Raw genomic sequence first — 23,062 nt, 5'->3', positions numbered from 1 at the left:
GAACTGGGTGTTCATGGACACAAGAGAACTGCACATACCTTACAGAGAGCTTGCCATTCACTGTGATAGTTCCCTGTTATAGTACAAAGAAGTGACTAAACATTTATTTCCTTCAAACGTTGAACTATGAACCAAAGTCCTCATTTCTCTCCTACATGTAGAGAATACAGTCACTCCTAATTAATGCTTGCTTTCATGGAATTGTTTCCTCTTGCTCACCTGCCCCATCTCTAAAAGATTAATCTGGCACATCACAGGAAAATGCTTTTTCTTGACATACAGATTACTCTATTTTTATTTAGGATATTCAGAAGTTGAGTGAATTTTTGTCATTTTTATGTATTCAAAGGGACTTTATGTATGATTTAATTCCTATTTCAGCATCTCTGTCAGTTGCTTAGAGTATAAATTATTAAAAGTAAATGTGAGTTAATGTCTGTGGAGAGACAATTCCTCAGAACGTCACAGATTTAATTACTCAATCACTATCACCTAACTGCAGAAGTACTCTAAGTAATGTTGGGGGTAGAGAAGACTTGTCAGGGTGTCTAGCAATAGTTTCCAGACCTGTTTCTCCATTTGGCTGTATGGGGAAATGTGTCCATATGGGGGATTTTATGAAATGGTTTTTATGCTTACTTGGATGTCCTCAGAGGGATAGAAAAATCTTTTGACATATTTGAATATTTCTGAGAGGAACTTTTTTTCCTGATGTTTTTCATGAAATGGGTAGCAAGTGGGTTATGTCAGTCACAAATAATTTGGCTGAATTTATCATTGTGGAGTTTTTTATGAATATTCACTCAATGGTTTGATAAAAACAATACTTTTTTAGGTGAAATTTTTTCTAAATATATGTCTGGTTACCGGGGCAAAATATTGTTATGGTCTCACAAAGCAGTAGTTATCTTTTTGTCTTTGAATATTAATATTCTATTGATGTGTTCAAAGGCATTGGTGAAATGGCTTGAATAAAATACTAGCTTAAGGAACCTAAAATTCTCTGTTAAAACTTCCAAATTCTATAAATATTTTAGTTATACAACGCGTGACTTGGGAATTGTCTTTCTGATAGCCTGTTTAGAATTTGTTTGGATTATGTGGGTTTGATTTCTTTATATTAGCTATAATTTATAGTTTGTGAATGAGCAACAGTTTGGCAAGAATTCACATCATATTGAATCTTCACATAGAGAAATGCTCCATAAGAAATAGAACATTAATCATATGGGGGACTTTCACTGGTGTGTTGGGAAGTTGTGTCAGCCTTCTGAGCTTCTTGAACTTCTTAAACAGACTGTTTGGAAGTGCTCATCTGAGAAGGAACTTTGTGCATAAATAATTGGAAAGGTGATTTGGGAGCTGAGGTGAGTGTTTCTGTGGATATGCTGAAGCACTGTCAGATGTTACAAGCTACTTCTTGTGTTTTGAGAAACTTAAGGGGTGTTGAATTTGGAGGAATGCAACTTAATTGATATGACATAATTTTATGAAGGATCAAATGTACGTGTACACTAGTTTCAGTATAATATTTGTATCTGTAGTATGGAAATTGATAAATTATTAAGTTTTGAAAATTTCTTTGAGTCTATGGATCCCCTTTCTAATTTATGTTAATTTTCAAAATATCATGACTTATCCATTAGGTCTGCATTCATTTAGAAAGCTGTATCGTAATATCAGATATAATTTAATTTATGCACATTACCATATTTCAGGAATTTTAAAACAGATGAGGAAAAGGTGATAAGACGCTGTGTTAATAACAAGTCTGATTTTAGCCTGCTTCTCATATTCAAGCTTATTTCGAAGTTCAATCGTAACAGATTTTATCAGCTTGGCATTGCTCAGTTAAATAAGAAAAAAAGAAAAGGCTATGATTACTTGCCATGTGTAATACTTTTTTAAAAAGTTGAAAATTGTATCTTTAATGTGGTAACACATAGTATTAAGAATCATGTGTTGGTAATATATTAGGAATGCGTTTCTGAAGATGTGAATATTCTCATAGAATCTCAGTTTTGAAAAACTTCTGTGTCTTGAGAGAAGCAAGAAGCAAAATTACACTAAATTTTAAGGTCGTTAAAGCAGCAGTGGTGAGTCGCAGATGGGGTATCATTCTGTTAATGTAAAAATGATATCTTGTTTTCTTTTATTACTGATGCTCTGATAAACATGTTCATATTCTGACTTGTTAGTGTTACTTAAATACCAGATGCTTTTACTCCTTAGTGTTATGGCTCTGGGAGAAGGGCTGAGCCTAACTGAATATGAAAGCTTGTTTTTGCTGGAGAAGGTGATCCTACTTCCTTCTCTGTACTTTCAGGCAGAGTTGTAGGCTCCTAGGCTCCTGTTGTTTCCTTTAGATAGATCTTAATGCTTGAACCCTCAGTGCGCCAAGGCAACTCTACCAACACACATGCAGAAGATTCCACCAAAAATATAGTATTTTTATTATGCATTTGTACCAGAGTCAGGTAATAATCAAGCACTGATATCACAGGGAATAGTAGAAAGGGGTAAGAGCACAGGAAGAAGTGGGACTTAACCACAGGAAACAAGCTATTGGAATACAGAACTGCATCCTTAGTGGCTGCAGGTTAGCACCTTGGAGTTTGACCTTATTCATCCATGATTTGAGCTAACAGTATTTCAAGGCTAGTGAGGTTTGCTAGTGTGGCTGAAGGTCGAAAACCATGAATTACTTGGCCTTTTTATGTTGACCTAACTTTCTTCTTGGTGCAGTGCTACCTGTTTCCTTTTGGCTTGAAATAGATCTTTTCTGCTGTTGGGATTTTTTCTTTATTTTCTCTGTTCTTCCTGTTGATATGGTTTGTACTGTGACTTTGCCTTTATTTCATTTTTAGGTTTTCTAACAGTCAAACTGCCAACAGTCTAGGAAATTAGTACAGATGGTTATTTTTGAGAAGGAAAATACAATAAATTAGTAATTTATCTTCTGTGATTTAATGTACTCTTCTGCTGCCTCCAACCAGCATATGATGATTGTGCTTCCTAATGTTTTGCGTTTCCTTCACCCTTTTTTCACAGCTCTTAGAGGATCATTTGATATCTGATGTTGAATTGGCTTTCCAGTCTAGAGTCTCTGACTCCCTCTCAGTCAGTGATAGTGTAGATAGAGTGGTTAGCCTGCGGTTTTTATCCTCCACAGGGAAAGGACATACAGTGACTGCCGGGGATGTGGTTCACATTCTGTTCCACTGCTGTGGACTCCAAAGTTAAAGTTATTTCTCAAGATGTACCTGAGTTTCACAGCTCTCATTTTAAGGAGTTAAAACCCAAAAGGGAGAAACTTGAAATACTTAAGATAAATTTTCAGTCTGTGGAGTAATGGAAAATTCCCCTTGAGTTCAATGGAGTCATGATTAGTGTTAGTGTGTCTTGAGAAGCAGAATTGTCAGATAAAATTTTCTGATTGATTTTCAAAATTATTTTAATCTTCTGAAATGAGATATTCTGGAGAAATATGTCGTTCATATCTGGAAGATAAAGTAGTGTTGAGTAAAAGCAAATGTATCTTTATGATGTTTAAGATACTAGGCTTGAACTAACGTTGCATGACCTAATATGGTGTAATGCCTGATTTATTTTTAGGCAATTATCTTGTCCTGCAATATTCAATGAAAGTGTAGCAACCAAATGCATTATATGTGCCACTAGACCATTTTCCATTTCAGCCAGGTCTCTGTCTTGCATTGTAGAATAATTGCACAAGCATTGCAGCAAAACCAAAAACCTAATTTTCTACTTTCCAAAACAAAAGCATGAGGAAACATAAGCCAACAGTGCACTGAACTCATAGGTTACACAAAGCAATCTAACAGAATAAACAGCACCTATACAACATCTCCAACTGCACATGTTTTTCAGTAACCTAAACTTTATTTAAAAAGCACTTACTTCTCTTTAGTAAAAAAAGAAATAAATATTGGAAAACTGTGTGGTATATTTGAAACCTTATTCAGTGATTAATCTATTGGATGTGGGGAATGTTTTTGACATACCTGCTAGTTTATCTGCATGACCCCACTGGGGAGATAAAATTATAAAATTTTTTTCTATCCTCTTCGGAAAAATGTCAGTGGTATGAATTTAATCAATGAGTGAGGAAGAGCATGTACTGTCAGCTATGATGCCATTGGTATGCTGAAGGTATCCAGCTCAGTGTCTGCTTCTCGGAGTGTAGACAGTGCAGTCTTCCAGATGTCCCAGTGTCTGGCCAAAATAAGGATAGTGATACAAAACAGATGGTCTTGTCTCAGGACCAAGCAGGATTGATGCAAGCTAATAGAGGGATGGGGCTGGAAGAAATGGCAGAGCCTGGGTCGTTGGATGCCATGCTATACTCATTCTCATCCTGGATTCACAGTTAGCAGAAGTAACAGAGGGCAGTTTTCCCTTTGCAGCTGGGCAGAAGTTGAAGAACAACAGGAAAGTATGTTTCTTCTAGTTTTTTAGCTTAGAGCTTTGGTGATTATCGTAGAATTTCTTACATGGTTACTGTCTCAATCAGGACTTTAATGAACCTAGAGCTCACTAGGAACTTTCACATACAACATAGGAATTATCTGTTGCTAAATGTGCCTGTGCACCCAGAGAGTTTAGAGATGTCATTGCTTTTTCCCTGCCTGCCCAAACTGTCCAGTCTGAGATCACTCATATATTAGTCCCTAAATTAACTGGAACTTTTCTAGCGTAATATGTGCAAAAGTGCTTGACTGAAAGGCACTTTTTTTAAACTGGGAGATGTGCTAGTTTATCAGTAGAAAATTTAAGCTGTATAAGCATCATGCTTCTTACTTATGGTGGCTCTCTTTAATGAAAAAAATTCTCTGGAGGACAAGTAAAACATTTTAATTTTACTTAAGTAACTTTGATTAAAAAATAGAAGTTGAGGAACTAGAGATATTTGCACTGTAGGAATTCTTGTGTGTAGGTTTATGAAAGAGAGTATACGTACTGGCACTCCAAAAATCTTTGGACAAACAGTTTTTAAAAAACGAATTAAAAAAGGCCTCTTGGAAGGTTCCATGTTACTGGAAATGTTTGGCATAAAATTATTTGTAATTTTTATGCTTTGTCTCAATTTTCATTTTAATAAATGGTGCATGAATTTCCACTGGCCTCTGAACAAGCTAGCTAGGATTAATCCAGCCGAGGGACTGGTAGAGTAACTTATGGGGCTGCAAAGAAATATGAATGTGGTCCTCAGTGCAAAAATTGATTCATAAAATGCAAAACAGGATAATATTTTGTCTGATTGGCTGAAAATGCACTCTAGGTGCTCTGTGTTTTGTGAGGAATACTGAACTAATGAATTACTCAGCTCATTTTTGTAAAACTTCATATAAACAGCATGCAAATTATCAGCTTAATTCAAAATAGACTTAAATAAAAAAGTAAGCAATAATGTAATGTGAAATTCAGTATTACAGATATATATTGTAAGGCACATCTGTATTACGTTAACCAAATGCACTTCAAAATATTACAGCTATCTCCCCTTTGTTAAAAAATAAAAAACCACAAACTGAAACCTTTTAAATATACATTCTTTTCTAATGCTTTGATATTTTCATTATGATTGAAGAAAAACTTTGGGATTTAAACATGGCCTTTTCTATTATTATGAAGAAGCTTTTTTCAGTGGTTTTCTTTAAGAACACAGAGTTGAACTGTGGCCCAAATTGCACACAACTATAGTGGTTGCAAGAATGCATGACATCAGAATTGAAGCTAATTAGAAATATTGATCAAAATTTGCTTTTAATTTTAAAAGTTGCTTTACTTAAAAATAAAGTGGGAAAAAGAAAAAAGAAAAATTTACCAAGGGAAAGCATTAAATGACATTCCTTTAGATGCCTTCTGAACTCCAGAATTTGAGGTAGTTTTGTGTATTATCTCATTATGATCTTTTTAAGATTCTGTATTATTGCAGTGCAAGCACTGGTGTACAGTTACGGCAATTGCAGTAATGCATTGTAGAATGTGATGTAGCAAGTGAAATATTCTAAATTTTATTTTATTGGAAGTGTAGAAGTAATTAAAATGCTCCAGGCAATACTAGATTCCCATTAATGTAAAAATAAAGTTTTTTTAAAAATTCATTAGCACTCAATGAAATTGCCTGGTTGAAAGTTTAGACCAATGAGTTTGAAATCCCTACTGGTAAGGAACAACAACAGTTATTTATACAGTTATTGTTGCTGAACTGGTGGGTGAGCAGTGGTTATTTGGTGGTATTAGATCCTTGGATTACCAGAATGATAAAGGAGCACAATGCCAATTCTTTTCAACTGTGATTATGGGCTTCCTCGTGTAAATAAAATGAGACCATCATGTGCTCTGAGGCCCCTGCACTGCATGCAGAGACGCTCTCATCTCCTAAGTCAGTGTTCCATCAGTCTTGCCTACAAGTTACTTGTTTTCAGCAAAAATAACTATCACACTTTGTGGGAAAAGGGAGAATAAGCAGGAACCCTGTGGGGCAGTTCTTCATGTAATTTTCTAAGATACTGAAGTGTTTAATGAAACTAGAACATCTATATCAGAAAAGGCTACCTCCTATGTTAATTTGAATCCCAGCTGGGGGAAAATAGGAAGGGGGAGATACTGAAGAAAGATTCCTTTCATTCTTACTGATTAGAAATGAGAACTCAAATCAATGATTCATTGTATTGTTCAGTACCTGAAACAATGCTGCTTTCTCTACTCCCCTGTTGGTTTTGTGGTTTTTAGACTATGGAGTGAGATTCTGCTAGACTGGCTCTGACAACTGATAGAGGTAGATGTAGGTGTGTAAACTCAAGGACTCAGCAGCATCATGTTTCAATTGACTTTCTGTGCATCCATCAGTGAAAGCAAAAACATTTAGGGAATTTATTGTCAACTTGAGATGCTTCTTAAGTAAGATGTCTTCAGAACAGTCTCTTCAAAAATCTTAGATACACCTAAGGAGTGAAAGTCTGTTGATGTGTTTAGTTAGAATGATATTTGTATCAAAACTCTATGACATGGGTCTGAACTAGGGGAAATTCTGGTATTTGAAGATGTTTATGGGAAAACATCTTAGAACATATGTACCATACTAACAGCATTGTCTGCTCCATGACATTGAAAAAACAAAATGAGATGTCCTGCAGTTAGTGTACTGCAGAAGATAACTCCAGTTTTGCATCTGTTGAAGCAAATATTTAAAATATCTGTTTCAAGAGTGGAGCATCAGATATTCTAAGTTTATGATTCTTCCTTGTCTGGAAGTCTACTTCATGCTTGCCCCAGTATTTTGTTAGGAATTGAAGTGTTCTTTTGTTATAATCTCTTGATATCTGGCAAGATAATTTATCTAAAACAAAGAGGATTGGTAAATGTAATAAGACACATAAAAATATGACATATAAAGCTGCTTAGATTCCACAAGCAGAGCTTCTATCAGCGTATCAGCAGTGGGATTTTGCTGATTTGAGTTTTTTGGGTTGTTTCTTTGCTTGGTTTGTTGTTCTTTTTTTTTTTTTTTTTTTTTTTTTTTGGTTGGTTGAGTGGGGGCTTTATTTTCAAATAAGATTACTTAGAGCATATTAAGACTTTGTGCTTCAGCCAACAATGCCTTGACAAATCAATGCTATATACAAGGAATGCATCACTGTCTACCACAATGTAAGAACACTACTCTGAGAAATTTGTTGCTTCGAAGAATGAGGCATTATTTTACTGGTGCACCAGGATTGCCTGGTGGCATGCAAGAATATAAATCAGAATTCATTATCTGAATTTTTACTCTCACATGAAAACATTTAGTGTTTTTCTTAGTATTAGACTGAAGAGACAAACTGAGCTGCCATAGACTTTTTCCAGCTTTGAACCTTATACTTCTTGAAGTACTCCTGAGAAATTACTACAGATTTTATAATGGAGGAAGGAGACAAAAGTGACTGGATCATATAAAACAATACAACATATCTGATTACGTGAGCCTTCTGTGCAACTAAGCTTTCACTGTATTTTATAGGAGTTTTGCATAAGAAGAGCTCTGTCCTTAAACTGAATGGTGTGCAAGTCTTGTGTTTGTAAGATGATTCCACAACCTGTCATCCCAAGCCAATAAGCAATCTTGCAGTTTCTGGAATACTTGGTACTAGTGAGTGCCCCTTTCCCTCTCCCCATCCCTTCCACCAAAAAAGAAAGTAAGTAAATAATTGTGAACAGTGTCTTATTTAAAAACATGACCCTGTTATTGGGCTATATTCTTGTTTAGTTGAAAAAGATAACTTTTTCCCCTCCCCTTTTTGGTGAAAGTTTTCTATATAAAAAAATCACGATGAATTAAGCTTAGCACAGCATTATTATGAATCTAGAAAACATCTGGTTCTCCTCTATGCTATATTACACTTGTGATCTTTATCTCAGTTCCAAATATTTTTTTGTATTGTTGTGGCAAAGCATAAAGATTGCAGCTGTGTGAATTCCTTTTGGTAAATTGCTGTTTTGAGGAAAATGTAATGTTCTTTTTGCTTGGTTCACCTGTAGTTTTTTTAACACAAATAACGTATTTAATGGAAATTGCTATAGGACCAAAGCTGGGTCTTCACATACCCTTTCTAGAGAATAGCAGGCAGTGACCATTAAATCAGAGAAATATGGTGAACAATCATACATTAAAATAACAAACTTTTATTAGCATAAATGAGATTGTTTCACTTATGTGAACTTTCAGCCTATCACTATACAAAGACAGATAACAATTTCGTAAGGATTTGAGAAGTTTCACTGTATTCTTGTCTTTCATGACAGAAGCAGTCACCGGCTTGGCTTTTCTTTTTCTCTTATCTCCGTGAATTACCTCATTGCTGCTCAATAAAATCATGGAGCCACTCAGCTGTATCATCATTATTTAGTCTAGCAAAGAATACAAAGAAAGATAAAAGATTCAGTGTCCAGACCCTGTAACTGAATTGACTCTCTAATGAAATCCTATTTTGGTAAGACTGGTTCTTTACGATAGAAGTATCTGAACCTTTGGAGCTCTATTTTTTTACAAATAAAAGCACTATTGCATTCACTGATTGTATCTATTTTAATAACTTTCTTATTTGTGATCAAATATTTTTCTGCAAAGCACACATGAATTATTGAACAATATGCACGCCTACACTCAGAGTTTAGCACTAAAATTTCTCTATGATTTATTGTTTTACTGCTTCTAGGTTTTGTTGTTTTGGTGTTTTTTTAAATTAAAAACCTTCAGTAATGAATGGGGTTGGTCTGGAAGATGGCATATCAACTTGCTTACAAAGTCAAAAATTCCCATCCAAAGTTATGGGTATTACAAAACAGGCGGTTTCTCAAAGGCCAGTTGCTTTAGTGAGAAAATGTTCAGTATCTGTACTGTAAATCTGAGGTATCCAGAGGAAACTGAAATCATGTCCATGCAGAGGTGCAGTAATGAAATTAAATCAAATGCTGCAGTTATTCTTTGGATTTGGTAGATGTAGTTACACTACCCTGTTTACTTGTATTATTAACAGCTTTTTGTAATTTGCCATGGACAAATTCCATCCAATGTTCAGTTAGATCAACTAAAATTCCTTGAGAAAAATAACAGTTGTATATGATGTAGGTTTTTGGTATTTTAAATCTGCATTTTGTATGCACTTTACTGCTGTTATTCCAACAGCATCTGACAGTAAATTAATATTGCATACTATTCTGCCTTCTTGTCTGTTGGCTACTACTACAGGCAGCTCTTGAATCCACATTTCTTGCACAAAGTTTCACTTAATTTTCTTTTGAGAGAAAAAAGGCTGTTATTTGACTAAAAATGACAAAAAGGCATGGGTTTGATATCCAAATTCAAATATAAAAGGTATCATGGAGGGCAGCCTATATCATTGCTTTGTTGAAACACTTAGTCATCAGAGAGCCAAAAGTTAATCAAGCAGAGAACAGTCGAAAACCTTATTTAAATAAATCACATCTGCTTAGTGGGAGAAAAACCTGAAGCATATGCTTCAATTTCTTTTAAGCTGTAATCCATCCAGTGGTTTACATCTGTTAAAAAGTATGGAACTTCTCACACCTCTTTAAAGCACAATTAAACTGTATTTATTTTAATGCATAATGTGTTCCAAATATGTAATACCTTTCCTGAAATGACTCATAGGTGGTTGATTTCATAGCTCTCTATCATATAATCTTCCAGGTCCTTTGAATTAGTTTGGGTATTAACCATACATGAAATTTAAAGGAAAAGGTGTTGAAATGGTGTAAAATGATGCCAGAAACTTCAGTACACTTGACAGTTTATATCAAGGCAACAAATTGGCTGGGAGGGGGTGTTGGTGGGGAGGAGAGTTTTCTTAAACAGTAAAATAAAACATTACAGAGAAGAAAATGTGGTTCAAGGACTTTGGTCACAAAATTTTCATGTGAGTTTAGCCTAGCTGTTATTGACTGTTGCTTATTAAAATCCATGTCTCCCCAAAATAGTGTTGTTAACAGGACATAATCCCGATAATCTGTCCACATTGCCCTGAGTTTAAAGCACATTGGTAGGAGGAGGGTCTATCAATTATAGAGGACAACCAGAAGTATTTTGGGTAGAGATTTGTGGGGATTGTATGTCGTTCTTTTGTGTATGAAATGCAGCTTGGTTCTCCACTGTGTGTCTATAATGACTACTTGTGTATTTTAAATTCTAATTAATTAAATTAATTAGCCTCCTCTAATTTTAAAGTTCTCTGTGACTTTTCTCCTTCTCATATTGGGATTTAAAATATTTTTGTACTTCCTGCTTCATCCAGATCATTTAACATTAGGTTTATTTTGTAAATGTAAATATATGAAAATACATGTGTATAGAATATCTGAAAGACATTTTAATCAGATGATGACATACTGTGTACCATGTGCATCAGTCAGTACATGGAATTGCTACATGGTCATTTACATGGTCATTTACATTTACATGGTCATTTAGTAGAAGCTAGCCAGTGCTTTGCTTGTTTGCATTTCAGCTAGAGTCTAATCAAGTTATAAACAACTGAAAACTGGGCTTTATAGATACATGAGGCATAGAGAACTTATGTTAGCAAAAAATATTTTGTGTTTTGTGTTAGCAAAAAATAAAGAGATTAATCTCGAAAGAATGGCCTGACTGTAAACCAAGAGAATTCATTTACAGTCCAGTTGAGCTACACCACTGTAGTGTCATCTTGGGAAAAAAAAAATCTCTGAGACCCTCTTCTGTCTCCATTCAAAATGTGAATGATTTTACAGTCATTGAAAATTCAGTTTTTATTGTGAGTTGCCCATATTACAGGAATATGGTAGATTTAAGTATGCACATTATGGTCCCTTTCAGTGTGGTATATATGTCCATTTCATATTTTTGGGGTTTAGCAGAACACTTATTTTAGCAATATATTTTCACTGCTAAGTGACTAGATGATGAAAAAAACACAGAGGAATAGCATACATTAAAAAATTATTTTTATTTTCAGTATGTCCAGTGTCAAATAAAGCTATTGGACAGCATCTATTGATGACAAATTTTTAAGAAATGAACCAGATAAATAAAGATTTTAAAAATATGCAGCATGGTTTGATGTGGAAATGATACTGAATATTTTTAAGGAACCCCTTATAAGATGTTGATAATATATAAAAATAAAAATGCTCTCAAATGTCTTTTCCTATTAGTATGTAAGTCACTGTTTTCTTCCTGATTTTTGAGCAGTTCCATTTTTTAGTGATTCTACAGGTAAGGCTTCTTTATTGCTACAAAATTTAATCATGTGTTCATCCCATCGTTCTGTCTTGTTGCAGAGGATCTTGATGATCTCAGAATGGAAGGAGTCACAAGTGTGGTGTCTTCTGGGAGCAAATTCAATCAAACTCGAAGTGCTCATACGGCTGAGCCTCAAGCAAAGGTCACATTGAATATATGTGCAAGATGTGCCAGGTAAAATCGAAACAAAACCAGATCATGCCAACTGATACTTTTTTTCTCTAGGTATTTGGCTGTGCTTTGTGCTTTTGGACCAGGTGATGACCTTTCCTGTGCTAAAAAAAAAAAAATACTTAGCTACTGGCTACCCTGTAACCTCTGGCATTTGAATTGTGCAACATATGTTTATGCTTGATATGTCACATCGACAGTGAATCAAAGAACATAGTTAGTCTTAGGCCTTGCTTCACAGCTTGAAACTATTTTGAGCCCTTCCGTCTCTGAATTTCATTAGTTATTTGAGCTTCTGTGGTTTTTTGGGGGATGAATCAGGGAATTTGAGGGTTCAAATCCAATTTGAAAAGCACCTGTATAAATGGAGATTTAGTTGCACAGGTGCAGTTCAGGATTTCAAATAGTTGCTTCTTAGCACTTTATAATCTCATCCTGTTTCACCTCTGAGAAATAATTTAGTCAGGTTGAGCCCCTTTTGGTTTTGACAGCTGGCAATAATTTTTGCATTTACAGTATGAAGACCAGATAAACAGGTTAGTATTCGTGTAGCTTAGTCAACTCAAGAATGCAACACTAACAGAAACCCTTTAAATTTCCTGGATGAATTCTTCTATGTAGACAAAAGCTCATTTGGAGAAGGGATTTAAGCCTGTTTAAATGACAAAACTAGCCTTCTCACCCTTCCGTTAATGGTTCAGATTAACAAGAACAATATAGAGGCATGCCAATTTTATCTGCCTGCCTTTGCCAATGGCTGCTCCATTGTGTAGTTTGAGAGCGGATTAGCCACTGGTAAATAAAAAGCAACCTGTGGTGAAATTAAGTCAAAAGTTTGGCCATATGCCACCCTACTTTTTTCTACTTTTTTCCCCATTTTGCTCATAAATTACTACTTTTCTAAAGCTCTTGTGTAGACAGAGGGGCTTCAAGACATTTTTTGATGCTCTGAAAGTACAACTACGGGAGGCAAAACTGAATCACTGGTGCAATAGCCTCTCTAGCAGGGCTGTGGAGCCTCAGGGAAATTCACCTCCCAGTACTGTCAGAGCAGCAGTGACTGGATGGCCTTGTAATTCTAGAGAGTTTTGCTTGTCAGCAGTGTGGCCTTATGCTTTAAGGAAAGAGCAAACGTGTGTCATGGGATTCTTCCCAATTCATACAAACAAATTGCTTATGTTGTAAAATGTTTCCAAACAACTACCTACATGAAAGCATGGCACATTTTTTCACCTGGGATCTGTTGTCCATGGATTAAGTAGAGAGGTAAGGAATATAGAAACCTTAAATTCTCTAAATTCTGAAGTTCTGAGCTTACATAACATTTTTATGGATTACTATGAAGGTTAATTAAATTTTGAATTCTCTTTAAGTAGCTGCTAACAGCAGGTGCCAAGATACTATATGTTCTCTCAATCCTGCACACCAGGGAACAAAGGGCTCAGATGCTGAGCCAAACCTAGCAACCTTGGCTATTGGTATTGTTCTTTAACTGCATGTAATAAACTATTCTGCCCTTTAAAATATGACCTGAGAGAGAAAGATCTCAAAAAATCCCTTTTGTCACTTCACTTATCAGAGAATACAAAACAATGCTTTATTTTGCTGGTGCACCTTCAATGATTTCCCTACCGTGTTTAAGGAAATTGGTGAGGAACTGGGTGATACCTTCATGACTGTGATTCTTTTTACTCTCATTGCAGTTTAGCAGTTTCTTTAAACTTTGGAGGAATTAGAAAAATAGACCATCTCTTCAGGAGCAAGGGAAATCAAAAGAGACAAGCGGGTATTTCTGTTGTATTCACTAGTGAGGAAACTAGCATTTTTTTCTTCAAGGTGATAAAGTCTATCCATTCTTTTGGAACATTCCTTCCTTCTTACTGAGGACAACTTTCTTCTCTTCAAGACAGTTATTAGTGCAATTAGCTCTCTCTTCAGTTCCTTCACAGGGGTTTAGTCTGGAACCTTCTTGCAGCTGATGAAGTAGGGGGTACAGTTGCATGAAACAAGTGCCTTTAAAGACACGAAGACAGTTTTTTTCCTGTTTGATTTCACGAGCAATTAGATTGTCTGTTAGTCAATTATATATATAGTCACTGAAAATACTGTGCTATAAAATTAGAGTCTGAGTATTTGGATCGTCTCACTGATACAGTTTCTCAGTGTTGGCCTTTGTTTCCATTGTTATGACAAAGGCTAATATTTAATGTAAGGTCATAATACAGAATCTTTTAGAGTATTAATTTGTTTTAGAAATTATACTTTTATGTATTCATATTCCATTCTCTAAGTATTCTGGTGTGCTGTACAGTGTATATATGAATACTGTATGATTTGGTTGTAGACATGATTGAATACAATTTAAAAATAAGTCAATAAGAGCTGTTGGTTGCATGCATGCTTTTGGTTACAATTAAACAGGTATCTTTCTTCTTAACGTTACTCATTTTTCAGTTGTAAAAGGTGATTTGAAATGAATTGAGCTATTAATGGCAGTGGTGTTGTGTAGATAATAGGGTTTGTCAAGTCAGATTACCAGATTAGGTTTGCTGAAGGTATTTTGGCTGTCGTTAGACGAAATATGACTTTTTACTTGAAATTTAATTGGCAAAGTTCCAAATATTAGGAAACATATGTCTTGGCTCCGAAAAAAAGTTGAATTTTACTCATGCATTTGCATAATTGATTTCTTTCAATCTTGCTTTATTTTTTTTTAAATGCTTTGCTCTCATTACTCTCCACTCAATTTACTTTCTATGACACCTCCTTCAGAAGATTTCCTGCTTTCTTTGAAAGCTTGGAGCTTTTCTAAGAGATGTTTATTTAAACAATTGAAGGAGTTTTTCAGTACTAGCTTTAATTAATTTGGCTTAATATTTTGTATCTCACCTGGAAAGGACAAATATTCTTATTGAAATTCCACCCTATTTCTTCACTAAAATTGTGTGTAAGTTTTGGATGCTCTTGCTTCTAAGATTACATTTGCTTGCCATAGATCATTAGCGCTCTCTCTCATTATTTGAGGGTTAGAGTGAACAGGTCTATGGCTATTAGGTTGGTTATTGTGTAGGTTACCTTAGCCTGAGAAGAGTGCTGGTTTCATTTTGTATGCCCCATAAAACCACCTGCAGTAGGGTGCAGCTATATGTTTTATATTTCTATAGCTTCTGGAGCTTCCTACAATGAGAGCAATGACTTGTGAGAAGAATGGACTAAACCTCCATGCTGAGATACTTGTGATCAGACCTAATTTAGTGCCAGTTTAGCTTCTTCCCTTTGTACCACAAAAAAGGAATGCCAAATGGAAGTGACTATAGTTAGAGAAAAAACCCAATTTTGTTACAAGATAAACTAAATCAAGTTTATATTGTGGAGAAAACCTGCAATGGTGTTGAGACACAGCATTTGGGAAAATATTCTCACTTGCCCTAAGTCTCTTAGACAAAAGTACGAACTTGTTTGTGAATCATAAGAAATGAGACTGAGAATTAACATAATTTGAACTAGAATAAAACTCCCAAACTTATACCTTTTTTTAGAAACTGATATTTAACCCTCAGTCATGATAATTTCACCAATCATCTTCAGATAATAAACAGGTAGATAGTTATCACAGACCAGGTCAGTAGTTTTTTAAAAAGGTAAAGGTCTCCACCCAGATATCCAGGAAATAAAAATGGGGAATTCTTTTAAGATATCATACCAAGTTGGTTTTCACAGCTTATGATTTAATAAACCAAAAAAAATTCCCCCAAAACAACCAAGACCCAAAAAAACCTTTGCAAAAAACTCCCCAGATGGAGATGAGAAATTAAAGGAAGGGTTAATTCTACTGGAGTATAAATTGGTTTGTAGTCTGGCATATAACTGTAAGAAACAGAGAGCTTACTGTTTTCTGTATAGATGTTTCACACACGATGAGCGAAATGCAGATGGATAACAGCTTTAAGAGGTTTTTCAAATGGGGAAGTAGCTACCAGAACAATGTTATTCCCATAGCTGCTCTTGGACTACAGGGCAAGTTAAGTAGCATATTAAGTCATCTAAATAAAGGGGTGACATCATTCACAAGGTGGAACAAAACAAGGTTTATAGATACAGAAAAAGGGCTACAAAAAAACCCTACCCTGTGTTTGGAAGGGTTGCTTTTTTCTATTTAGCCTGAAAAATTAGGAGGGACACTTCTGCTAAAATGGATCTGGATTTTGATTATTTGAGTAAAATGTTTATAATAATTATTTCTTTGTCTAAGGGCACAGTTGGTCTGAGTGGCTTTTAAAATAGACTGACTCATTCTGTAACATGTTTTTGTGAATCCTTTCTCACATACAGGAAAAACAAATGCATTTCAGATTTGGCCAATGCATTATAAGACATCCTCACACAGTAACAAAACTTGTGTGGGTTAAATAGATATTGAAATGACAATTTGTAAAAGCCAAACACCAGTTCCATATTTCTCATATGTATTGTAACTTGCACATTGAGCGTTTTGCAAGAATTTAATCAACCATAAGGTAAAAGATAATATTAATGTACTATTGAATGAATTACAGGGGGTTTTCTTTTTCTTTTTTCTTTTTTTTAAGGACCACCCATTAGCCTTGTATGCCCACTGCCATGCTCAAAAGTTAAATCTTGTTCTTGTGGAGTCTTGCCAATGCATTCCTGAAAGTAAGAAGCTTTTTGTTTTTAATAGCGCGAGGGCTGCATTCATTCTTTTTAACATCAATAGAATACAAAAAAGGGGTTGCATGTGATTAAAAAAGAAATGGGATTATAGAAAACATACTGTGCCACAAGCTTGGAGGCTTCTGAACAAGAATGTTGGGAAGAAACACTAGTCGCATACAAATGTAGGTTTGAGATGCAATGTTTTAGTTAATATTTTAAGGTTAGCTAAAGCAAAAGGACAGTGTAGTGAGGCCTTTAAAATATTAGAGGAATCAAAAATATAGATATAAACAAAGTACATCTATACATTAAAAAAATAAAATGGAGCTTTTCTTATTCTCAGCCTTGGGACGTGGAGTACTGTTCAAGTGTAGTAACTTGTATCCTTGAGCTGTTAATATAGAAAAAATGAGGTACTCTGTGCATGCTGCCATTATAGATATTTTTGGAAAACTTGGTTTGAAGAAAGTACTCAAAAATTCTCATGCCAGTTTGCCTTGCCTGTGAAACCTAACCCTGTTCATCGTCTGTGACTTTTACACCTTTAAGATGACTTGTCCTTCAAATGGTCTTCAAGTTAGCTTGTTTATTTACCAGTAACCTTTTCATTAACAATTTGGATTTTTTAAAGTTTGGTTTTCTACAGTATAGTCTCCACTATGTCCATGCATGCCTGGGATATAATCATATAAACTGTGTGGTGCTAAGTGAAATTTAGAATCACATATTAGTTCTCTGCAATATGTCAATGGAATTTGAGCAGATCTTCATGACATAGAGCCCTGACAACCAGGAACCTACAGGGGAGGAGACAAAAGAAATGAAGGAGCCAGCTATAATTTGACATAATTTCAGATTAATGGTGGAAACTATGTAACTGTTGTTTGAATTGGCCATCATATATCTCTAGAAAAGAACAGGAATTATTTGGTTGGCTGAGGAATTCTATGGTATTAATCTAGCTTCAACTGTTTCATAATCTTAGAGTTTGTATGGAAGTGCTTTATCTCAGTACCACAAAGCTCTGACAATACTAATGAGACTTGAGGTCATAAAGGAGCATTTGGTGGAAAACTTGATAATGAGCTGTGAAGAAAATAGTCTGAAGCTTGACACAGAATCTGGTTTAACTATCAAAAGCAGAAAAGCTGATGGCTGCAAAGAGGGAAGAAATTGCTGTTACTAAGCTATTTTACTGTACGCACTGTACCCAGACAACACTCCTGAAACTTCAGACAACAAAGAGAAAAAATAATGAAATTAATTACCCCTCTGAGGAAGATCATAAATACTGATTAAAGACTACATTTAAAAAACAGACATTGGTGATGGAGTTCTGGAAGATTTCCTCAAGAAAGGAAGCCTACTGAGCCTCCTCTACTTCTACCCTGCACAAATCCCTTCCTTATTGCTTATGACCAGTCTGCTCTCATTGTCATTGTGTTCCCTGAACAGAAACTGTTGGTATAGCTGACTTGTGTTTTGAAATGAGATGGGTTCTCCGACCTTGCCCAGGCATGTAATCCCAAAATAACTCTAGAACTGGGGATGGAAAGGTGTCAGGGAATGGATACTGCACCATGCAACATTGGGATAGAGGCTAATCGGATAGGGTGAAAAAGTGTCAACATCTGGCACCCTCTATAGATGCCATAGGTCCCAGAAGAAGAAAGGATATAACTTTTGCTACTGGTGCATTTTTTTGGCACTTGGTCTAGATTTATGTTCTGCCAAATTAGACTAAGCCATCACAGTAGATGCGTCTGCTCTGTTTTCAGCAGACTGCTGCTGTTCAAGTCAGACTGTAAGATTTTGTTCCCAAATGGAGCATTCTGGCATCAGTCACCTCAAAGGGAGTAATACCATGAAAATGCATGCAAGACTAAATGACATTGAAACTCCATGGACTGTTTTCCCCTTATCCTGACCACATGTAACAGCGTGTGCTGCCTGGGTGTTGTAATAAAAGGCTATGTCTGCATTGCATTCTAGCAGGAAAAGTTCTGCATGTGCAAATATTCCTTAGCTGCTACGTGAATTGTCCCAACTGCTCTGTGAAGGAAATCTGCAAATGCTAACTTAAAGTTGGTTCTGGTATGTTTACATGAGCTATAATCATCCCTTTAACAGCAGTGTTAAGAGGTGATGGAATTAGAACTAAACTTGAGCACAGTGAATATAAAATAACTCCTTGCTTTTCTTTATAAACTCTGATATTATTAATCAATAATACACAGATATGTCAGAAAGAATAACCTCTCAAGTGCTCCATATAATGCCTTATTTGACTCTGTACACTATGATGTAATACTGGGGAATGGGCACAGGTATATGTGTGGTTTGGTACATGTATTTGCATAAAGAATAGTCTTTGTATGTCTGCCCAGCAGTGGTAAGGCCAGCTTAGTGACTCAGTTTCTGGCAGAAATTTCTGCTTTGTTAATTTTCCTGAAACCTGGGAACAAATTACTTCAAAGTACCAAGGGGGAAAAGTGTTTCCAAGCAGAGGTGGTTGGTACAGAATGAATGTTGGCGGGAAAATTCTGTGATTAGGATTCATGTACAAACTTTGAGGAAATTTATGTCTTCAAATCTAAATCAAAAGTTTTGATTACATATACGTATTTTTTTTTCTTTTCTGTCATGCATTTCATATTATCTTTCTGACTGCATACTATTTCTAAGTGTCTATTCTTATAGGGCAGAAAATACTAAGCATTCTAGATGACTCATGTCTCTATTTTACATTCTTTTTTCCTTCATCTATTTTTTTGTAACCTTAGTTTTATTGGACCTTTTGTTTAAAAGAGCTGAATTTTCTTCATGTTTGTTTGTGCCAGCTTCACAGACTTTGTCCTAAACAAAATGTTTTATTGCATATTTTTCCTTTTAATAGTGGCAAACAAGTAAATTAAACTCCATATGGAAATGCTTTATAACATTTAAAAATCTCCTTTCACTTTGGAAAATTGAAAACAAACTCCATATTTTTCCTTTGGCTAGTTAAAACTTCTTATAAAGTAGAAAAACAAAAATAATTATGGGAAAAGAAAAAGCAGTAAGCTGCGGCAAAAAAAAAAAAAGTAAATATTCACATTGCTTTTTCAATGAGTTGCATTTGGGCAGTGGTTAATTTGCCCAGTTTTGATGCATAAATAACCAAAATAGTGTATTCATTGTCTTTTGATTTTGTAAGTGCTCAGTACAACTAAAATAAATCACTTTATCTTTCCTTTCCTGGAGTGGTGAAACACTTTGGTAGCTTGTGCTTTCAAAACAAAAGAAAAACATTGAAGAAGAAAATAATTAAAAAAATATTTTTACTGGCCCTCATGGTTATCAGAGACATAGACCATAAATAATTTTTTTAAGATTTGGTAGGCTGACTTGCTAAGTTTTAAGAGTAACACACTGGCTTGCTTTTTCTCTCACTGTCTTGTGTTTCTTTAGAACATCTTACTGTATGCAAAATAGAAAATATCTGTGTGATTTCGAATTTTTTTTTGAGCTCATGTATCTAAGTTTGACCTCTGAAATGCGCAAGATGGTATAATTTTTAGTCCTAAACCTTAATTAGTTTCATGGCAAACTCCCAATGAATGTATGTTTTGAAAGAATGGCCAAAGTCTCTCTAATTTCAAAATCTTAACAGTGTCTTGGGAAGGCAACAATATAAGACAGGAGATTTACATGAAGTGCTTAGACAGAAATCCTGGAAAGATCAGACTACTTTCCTCCTTTTTTTTACATTAATTTCCCACTTGGTAAGTTCACCAAGCAATAATTTCAGTCCTATCAGAAGTTCCAGAAAGTACTGTGATAATAAAAATATCATCTGTTATCAAAAATTATGATAAGCTGTGAAGGGACCAGTGTTTTCAAATGATGTATTTCCCTCTGTGTTAGATTTAACAGCTATTTTATTTCCTTATAGTATGCACAGGAGAGGTAGACTTGGTTTTTTTGACTTAAATAGCTATCAGTCAGCATAAAAGTAATGGAAGACTTCCATTTGTCTGTTGAAGAAAGATAAGTGTTTACATGTTACTGAAAATAAACTTAGACTTGAAACCTGAGCACCAGGTACATTTTGCATCTGAGTTGCATCTTACACGTACACCTTATCATGATAAATCTGGTTTTGGAAGCATGGCAGTACACCGAGTTTATGTGGAGATAAACTTAACTGACAGGGTATTAATATGTGGTTTTGGTTCTGCAGGAAGAGTGCAGCATAAGATGCTGTGAATTAGTGACATGTCACTAGACTATCTTTTGTAAGAGCTATTGTTCAACAGCACCTATTTTTTTTAAGGCTGGTTGTTAAAGAGAGAACTTGTTTGAGCAGGTTGGTGCACATTTAAAACCGCTGTGGACAAATTCTAAGAACAGTAGATGTAAAGGATTTTTTTTAGGCCTTTTTAATGTCCTAGTCTTGATTTGTAAAAATGAAGGAAGTAAGAGCATATTTGAATATGAAATTAATACTATTTTGCTGGTCCTGAAAATTATTCTGCTCTCTTTCAATTTTATGGAGGGCAAAATCCACTTCATTCTGTCTTTCATTTGCAGATCTTGTCAAGACATCTCTTTCTCTTTTCCCCTACGCATCCATTTAACCCCCTCAATAATTTAAAAAGACAAATGCTCTACCAAGCTTTTCTCCCTTCTTTTCCTTTGCTCTCTTTGATGTGTGCTTTGCAAGCTAATTCTCTATGGCAATGTTTCGAGTATCTTTCTGGTTTCTGTACAACACTGTGATGTATATTAGCCACAGAAGTTTCTTCTGGATGAAAAAGATAGAGGGCGGAAGCCAGGAGATCATGAGCTTGAGGAAGCTTGTTGGTCGTAATTTGAGGCTCTGGATAGCAGTTTAATATAGCTCTTAAAGACACAAATGCACACTCACACACAAAACTCTTTCACAAGTCCTCGAAAAAAATGGTTCACAGGAGAAGAAAGAGTGTTAAGTCTGAAAAGACTGACAAAGACTGTAATTTTTCTCCTGTGAGATAATGGTTTGAAGCCAGAAGCAGATAAAAGATTGCCATAAGAATGGCCTAATTCCCCATCTTGTAAAAGGATTAGATAATTCAGTCTCTTTATGGATTCCTTACTCTGGGAAATATATTTCCACTTTTGGTTCTCCTCAGAAATAGCTGCAGAGTGTACTTATTTAAAGGCACAAAGACCTGCATTCAGACATTTTGGAAAGGCAAGCAGCACAAAAAAAAAGATTAATTTGCAGGCTGTGTCAATGTGTAAGTTTTGCTCAGCAAGTGTATATTCTTGTATTACCAGCAGAAAACATTATGCTGTGCATTAACTGTTGATGACATGGAAACTTTCCACAAAAACCCCAAGAGTGACTGGAAAATAGTGTGTTTAATTTGCAGAAGGAGAATGAATGTCAACCAAAATCCATTTTTAACTACTGGTTTTATGAATTTACAAATAATTTGCTATGTCCTGATGCACTCACTTTCTTAAGGACACTATTTCTCAGAGTTTAAGCACTGAGAAATTATGTCCTTAAGAAAGTGATTGCAAAAGCAAGAAACAGACTGTGGTTTGAATGGTATTGGTTATTTATTGGTTATTTCATTATTTTAGCTTAACTGTATCTTAGATCAGGATGAAACTCAAATAATATAAATGCTGTATATCTCACATGAATAGAATTCCTGGTATTAACAACATACTCCTTCCTGCCTGATGGCCTTGCATCACTTCTTTAAAGTGGATTTAAAGGAATTATAAATCTCCATTGGAAAACATGCTGATTGTGTCAGTAAGCATATATTCCTACATTTTATTTAGAAATGGTATTAAATATCTGCATTTATCCCATAGTCTTATAGTTTAATATTGGAAATGTCTGCCTTCCTAGGTAATGTTCTGCAGGATAATCCAATAGTCTTCATGCTTTGTTTCTCTTCAATGCAGATGATTCCTGTATTTCAGTGTAGAGTAAAAACAGAAACTATGGCACTGATTTCTAAATATAACAAGGTAACATGCTACAGAGCTTTTCTATTATTGCTTCAGAGGTGGCAGCCACTCTCAATGCTCACCAAATTCGCAATCCTATGTTAGAGGATCCTCCTCCTATAGATCTAAGGCATTTTTCTTCTACAGTTCAGTGATCTAAAAATCATATAAACTTTTTTTAAAAATCTAATCTTCATTAGGAAGGTAGTGTGTGTAGCTAAAGCTGATGAGGAGTTTTATCAGCTGAAGAGTACTTTTGCCTGTATATTTTTTTATAATATTTATTTAATATAATTTCACCACTATTATTAACCAGTACAATCTGTACTGGAAAACTGATATCTTTGTGTCTCTGTACCTGTGAATAAAATAGGAATTTTTCTGGCACAGTTTTAATAATTTTATATTTGTAAAAGACAT

At 35.1% G+C, this 23,062-nt stretch overlaps 1 protein-coding gene across 6 annotated transcripts in view; it reads left to right on the top strand.

The window, feature by feature from the left end:
• C1H8orf34 (chromosome 1 C8orf34 homolog) overlaps positions 1-23,062 on the top strand; it is a 151,453-nt gene that overhangs the window by 85,553 nt on the left and 42,838 nt on the right. For all 6 annotated transcript variants that reach the window (XM_068187177.1, XM_068187169.1, XM_068187151.1 and 3 more), the window contains one exon: positions 11,845-11,980. In XM_068187177.1, the coding sequence (XP_068043278.1) occupies positions 11,845-11,980 (136 nt within the window). The remainder of the gene's footprint in view (positions 1-11,844; positions 11,981-23,062) is intronic.

This window comes from Anomalospiza imberbis, chromosome 1 (assembly GCF_031753505.1).
Source record: "Anomalospiza imberbis isolate Cuckoo-Finch-1a 21T00152 chromosome 1, ASM3175350v1, whole genome shotgun sequence".
NCBI classification, from domain to species: Eukaryota; Metazoa; Chordata; class Aves; order Passeriformes; family Viduidae; genus Anomalospiza; species Anomalospiza imberbis.
Note: the sequence above shows the minus strand (reverse complement) of the source record. Positions and strands in the feature narration are given on the sequence as shown.